Raw genomic sequence first — 6,098 nt, 5'->3', positions numbered from 1 at the left:
ATGAAATCCACTTTAATGTTAACTGATGGTTTCCTTGATTAGGAAATTATGGGAATTTACTAATCGAGCGAAAGTCGTTGATAAAGATTTCCCTATATAACTGTAGAGCAATTCCAAATGGGTATGGTTGGACTAAAGCAAGAGATGTTTCTTTGACCAATCGCAACACATGCAGACAATAAAAAAGGCAATCAAAACCCAAGGCAGACGGCGCCATAAAGCGAGGAAAAAGTCAATTCAAGTGTTTCCTTTTTGCCAAGCTCTGATTGGCTGATAATGAGAGTCGTTAAGTTTAAGCCAATGGCAAAGAGCAGCGATGCGTATTGAAATACCACAAGGATTGCAATACTGCTCTCGATTTAAATCCGCTCTGCGTTTTATTTGATAAATCTTAATTTAGAGGTTGACGATGAAATCTTCAAGTGTCGCCGAGGTGAAGGTGGCGCTAACGTTCCGCCTCGGATGGGATGAAATTCTAAATTTCGAACATCTAAGCGAATGCCTATGGTTGTAAGAGTTGACCATGTTGCACGAAGGGGATGTAACTTTCAGTCTCTCAGCGAATCCTTCTCCGTGTCCACTCGGATGCTGCTGTTTGTTTGCCAGTATGATATCCTCAAAGGAGTTCGGCCACTGTAGGGAGCTAGAAGGCCATCACCAAAATGAGTTCTGTATTGTTGTCGCGGCTTCAATCACTTCAATTCAGTATACAAAGCTTCTAATAATCAATTCGTCGTCTATGTTTGGTGATTCAAGCAGCGAGAGAAGTCAAATAATCTAGAGTTCAATATCAGAATCATTGATATCTTCATCTCCTGAAGCAGGGTCAAATGTTACCAGCGAAGACGGCGAAAACCCAGAAGGATTCAGGCGTTCGGTAGCTTCTAAAGCAACTGGAAACCTCTGGTGATATCTCTTCAAGGTCAGATATTTTACGGCAACAAGGCGGCCTGAAAATTGTATAATTTTCACTCAGTTATCTCAGATCCAGTCCAGACCTAGATTTGATCTTTGGTTGCACACATTTTCTATCAACTAAAAAGTTAAACAGATCTAAACTAAGCTGCAAAATAAAACTAACACACATTAGTATCACCCAACCAGTGGACTTATGCAAATCCTGCATTTTAATTGGCTAGGCTACTAGATGGCTATTATTAATAGTCCTCGAGAAGCGAAAAGCGTGACGCTTTCTTTCGTTTTATTCCCAAATAAATATTTCTTTAACATGCATTTGCTAACTTTATTATTGCCTTCATGCTCATGGGCTATTGACTCGCAGCCCTTGCGGGTTACGGGTCTAATTGTTAATTATTAGCCATTAGTACAATTTCATAGGTGATTATTGAAAATTCTCTCCGCTGATTGGTTACACTTGGGGTGACTATTACGCGTTAATCACCTAAGCAAGCCGTTTTGTCCAGTTGACAGACGGAAGAAATAAACTGTTTTAAAGAAAATGCATATTTTTCAAATAATCACCTATGTAATTATCGAAAACAATAATTCACCTCGCCTTCGAAGAATAATTGTTAACGAGTCTCGTAAATACTGCAGCAAACAATTCTTGAGCGCCAATGGCAACCTCGTTCCCAGGGTCTCTCTTCTCTACCTCCATTGTCTCAACGACAATGGAGGCCGAGAACAGAGACCTGGGAACGAGGTTGCGGCAATGGCCGTCAAAGACTAAAACGAACGAGAACGGTTTCAAGAAAAAGGTAGAATGGCTACGAAAAAAAATGGCGGTAACCAAGGGTGAGTCCCATAGACCATATTTCGGAATAGAGCGGTTTTCAATTGAGTGTCGAAAGTAATTAGATAATTACTTTGGTTTTGCATTACATGTTGTACTTCACTCAGTGATTGGTTCAAAGTTCTCGCGCCACTTTTTCAACCAATCAGAAGTGAAACCAAAACCAATCGTAGCTCGCGCGTGCACATTTTCCCGCGCTTTATGTCGGCCACGTTTAATTACTTCGAGTTTTCATTGGTTTACTGGATTGTCTCCGTACTTTTTGATTGGCTAAAGTAATTACTTTGGTTTGGTTTTACGACACTCATTTGAAAACCGCTCTAAGAATACATGGAGTAATGATTTAAAAGGGTATGTCTGGCGTTTTGAAGCAACAAAGATGATAAAGATATGTTTAAAATATAACATTTTAGCAGGTGTTTGCTAATATAATGTGAATCTCCGTAAAACGAAGGATTTATTACTTCTATTCCATGAATTTCTATTCCAAAATAAGGTCGATCGAACGCACACCAAGACACGCAAATACATTTCTTGTCCTTTTTCACCCTTGGAAGTGATTTTTGGTTGATTGAAGGAAAAATGTTCCTCCATAGGGTGGTCCAGAGGGTAGTCTGTGGGGTTGTCCACGGAACGGGGTTAGTGTTTTCAGCTCTCCTACTTTGAATTCGCCATTTCAAAGACAAAAATCGAGCGAGAGAGAGTGAGCCTGTGTACAGCCCTCCCCTCCCTCCCCTCAGGAAACTGTAAACTGGCTAGAGACAGAGTGAGAGAGGAATTTGTTTCTTGTTGTTGTTGTTTTTTTTTTATGCAAGTAGTATAAAAACCTGCATAAAGTTTACTGAAAATTGTTGTGTTTTTTTCCCTGCTTTATTCAGAAACTAACCCTTTTCATTTCGTACACGAAGAGCATGCTTAAAAACATGGCTTCCGAACACGAGGTAGATGTGGCTTGGGGGTTCGGTAACGAGTTTAACATAACGTCACTTAGAGTTCACGAAATGTCCACTAGAGTTATCCGAGCAGTGTAGGGAAATTGATGTTTCGGATATCAGCAGATTGTTGTTTGGTTGTTCTAAAGGTCCCTGTATCCCGCAAATACGAGTATTTGATTCGCAGCATTCATCCTTGGAGCAACAGCGGTTTACCAAACCTATTCTTCGAAATTTGACAAAACATATCTCTTACCATCAAACCAACAGCCATGAAGACTCCTAAAGGCCAACCCGGCAGAATGATGCGTATCACACTTGACATAAACGCAACCCTGAAAAATTCAGAAGCAGAAAAAGCGAATGGTTATTCCCCTGCGGAAATAAATCACCAGAGGCCCTCAAAACAATTGAGGACAAGGAACTACGTTTGCCTGGCATTACCAAATCTTTTGACCTGTTGGCAACAAACTGATAATCAGTTGTTCATACGCTATGCCGTAAATTAAGGTACCATTGAGAGTTAATTAAAAGAATAGGTAACCGGAAGCTTAAGCAAAGACGAATACGACAGCTACGAGAGCATAATAAAAAATATACCTTCGCGTTATTCTTATAACTTCAGGATTATTCCTGTCTGAGTGGAAGTAGTCCTGAAAAGGTCTGTTGGCAGTGACTGACGTTTCGACAACCCGGCTGAGCGGAAGTTATCTTCAGAGTCAACTGACGGATGGAAATTCAAACGAATGTAGTGATGCTCTGGTCTGTGTTGTGATTGGTAGTGGAAAGAGTAATGTGATTGGTCGTGAGGATGGTGAGTGGTAATTTGTGCAATTACGATCCGGTTTGTAAGTAAAGGTCGCAGTAGGTTAGTAAGCTTAGATAAAAAAAGTTGTGTGTACGGTAGTTAAGGTTTTCTGGTAATCGTTTGTAAGGCGCAGGTAGAGGTTGGCAACGATTTAATGTAGTTTGTTCTAGGTTTGTATACCACCTTTCAAGTGTAAGGTGACGTTAGGCGCAGATGTAGTAAGTACATGAAGTATCTGTGGATACCAGATGACTTAATGGCCTTACTCCGCGCAGAAAGGAAAGAAGAGGAACTTTATTTAAGTGTCTATTCGTTCTAGCGCTGGAGCACTTATTGGGGACACTGCAAACTGAAATTAACAATTAACGCAAATCAAGTCAAATGTTGCTTTTTGAGGAGAGGGGAAACCGGAGTACCCGGAGAAAACCCCTCGGTGCAGAGTAGAAAACCAACAAACTCAACCCACATATGACGCCGAGTCTGGGAATCGAACCCGGGCGACATTGGTGGGATGCGAGTGCTCTCGCCACTGCGCCAATGGCCTTACTAAACCTGTGTCTAACGTCGACTTACTTGTAACCGATACAACGGAAAACGCTACAAAAAACTGCACGGGACAGCTATGGGCTCACCCGTTTCTATAGTCATACAAAAAGCATCGAGGAACAGGCCCTAGCAACATACAAGCACACACTAACCTTCTGGCTACGTTACGTTGACGATATTATCACGGCAGTACACAAAGACCGAATTGAGGAATTCCACGAACACCTCAACAAACAAAACGCAGACATCTAGTTCACCAAAGAGATCGAAGAAAATGGTAAAATACCTTTTCCAGACTGCTTGGTTTACGCATAACAATAACCGCTTACGTACCAATGTTTGTAGAAAACCTACACGCACAGGCAGACTATTGGACCAAAAATCTTAAAAATCCCACGACACACAAAGCGACCACTATACGAGCCTTGAGTTGGCGAGCACGACAGTTTAGCTAACGAAAACATAGAACTTACACAACGTTTTTAGGAAGAACAAATTTATCACTGATTTCGTCAAACGCAACACATACACCAGACAAAACAACAACAGTACTACCTCCTCAACCGTTGCCACAGAGACAATACCGTACATGACATGGACTTCTGAAACTGTCGCACGCAGACTACAACCTTACAACATACGCGTTGCCCACAAACGTATAACGACTTTACGACTCTTACTAACGAATGTCGAAGACAAAGACGACCCCAAGGACAAACAGGGAGCAGTATATAAGATCGCATGGTGCGATTGCCAGGTAACTTACATTGGTGAAACCGGGAGGTACCTAAACACACGACTTACAGAACACAAACGAGCGAATAAGAATGGTGATCTCAATTTAACAAATTGGAGTCCGTTTTTCATGCCTCTGTCCTGTTATTGATAATGAATTTCGTCATAACATTGTCAAAGTAGCTGTGGATCCACGATCCGCAGACTGCTCTGACAATGTTATGACGAAATTCATCGTCAATAACAGGACAGACGCATGAAACCCTGACACCTATTCGTTTTTTACAATATCAAAAAGGCGAGGGGTCAAAATTAAGTCAAACATGAGAAAAACGCGAGACAAAAATGCGAGAAACTTCAATTTTATTCAATCTGACGCGGCCAAATTCATACATTGCCTCGCTCTCTTATTGGCTAATGGAAAAAAAAGGAGAATTTCTATTGATTAAAAAAGTGACAGATCGACGTTTCACAAAATGTGCATAAATTAAACTCTTCTAAACATCCGCTTATTAAAAATAAAAATTAGCCAATGAGGGCGCGAGAATTTTGCAGTCATTGTAAAAAACAATATTGCTGAACACCATTCAATAACAAAACAGACTGTAGACTGGGACTCTGCTAAGTGCTTAACCTACTGTACGAACTATAACCAGGGCCGAACACTTGAAAGGTGGTATACAAACCTAGAACAAACTACATTAACCCGTTGCTAACCTCTACCTGCGCCTTACAAACGATAACTTACCAGAAAACCTTCACTACCGGACACACAACCTTTTTCTCTAAGCTTCCTAGCCTACTGCGACCTTCACTTACAAACCGGATCGTAATGCACCAATCACCACTCACTATCCTCACAACCAATCACGTTACTTTTCCCACTACCAATCACAACACAGACCAGAGCATTCGCATGAATTTCCAACCGTCACTTGACTCTGAACATTACTTCCGCTCAGCTTGTCGAAACGTCAGTTGCTACCAACAGTCCTTCTCAGGACTACTTTCACCCAGACAATCAAATTCCATCAAGGTATCTTTCAACATTGTTTGGTATGCGCATGCGCACTAATCGGTCTCTCAATGACATATCCATGTCCGTATCCATAGTAACAACCGCGGCTGCAGCCTGGGACTGAATACCAGGCCTCTCGTGAAGCTTTGTTGAAATCAAATGTTGATAATATCCAGGTATCTTTCAACACAATCGAACGGATGTTGAAAGAAATGTTGAAACGGTTTGCCCGTGCCTTTAGACATTTCCGTTCTTTCGAAGTTGTCTTTGCTTAAGGTTCCAACTCCTCGGGTTCATTTGTGATTT

At 41.3% G+C, this 6,098-nt stretch overlaps 1 protein-coding gene across 1 annotated transcript in view; it reads right to left on the bottom strand.

Annotated features, from left to right (window-relative positions):
* LOC138000406 (inner nuclear membrane protein Man1-like) overlaps nucleotides 1–6,098 on the bottom strand; it is a 31,416-nt gene continuing 25,318 nt past the window's right edge. The window contains exons 13-14 of the mRNA XM_068846791.1: nucleotides 2,942–3,020; nucleotides 1–950 (exon numbers count right to left, since the gene is read on the bottom strand). Coding sequence (XP_068702892.1) covers nucleotides 778–950; nucleotides 2,942–3,020 — 252 coding nt within the window. The 3' untranslated portion in view covers nucleotides 1–777. The remainder of the gene's footprint in view (nucleotides 951–2,941; nucleotides 3,021–6,098) is intronic.

Source organism: Montipora foliosa, chromosome 4 (assembly GCF_036669935.1).
Source record: "Montipora foliosa isolate CH-2021 chromosome 4, ASM3666993v2, whole genome shotgun sequence".
Classification (NCBI taxonomy): Eukaryota; Metazoa; Cnidaria; class Anthozoa; order Scleractinia; family Acroporidae; genus Montipora; species Montipora foliosa.
Note: the sequence above shows the minus strand (reverse complement) of the source record. Positions and strands in the feature narration are given on the sequence as shown.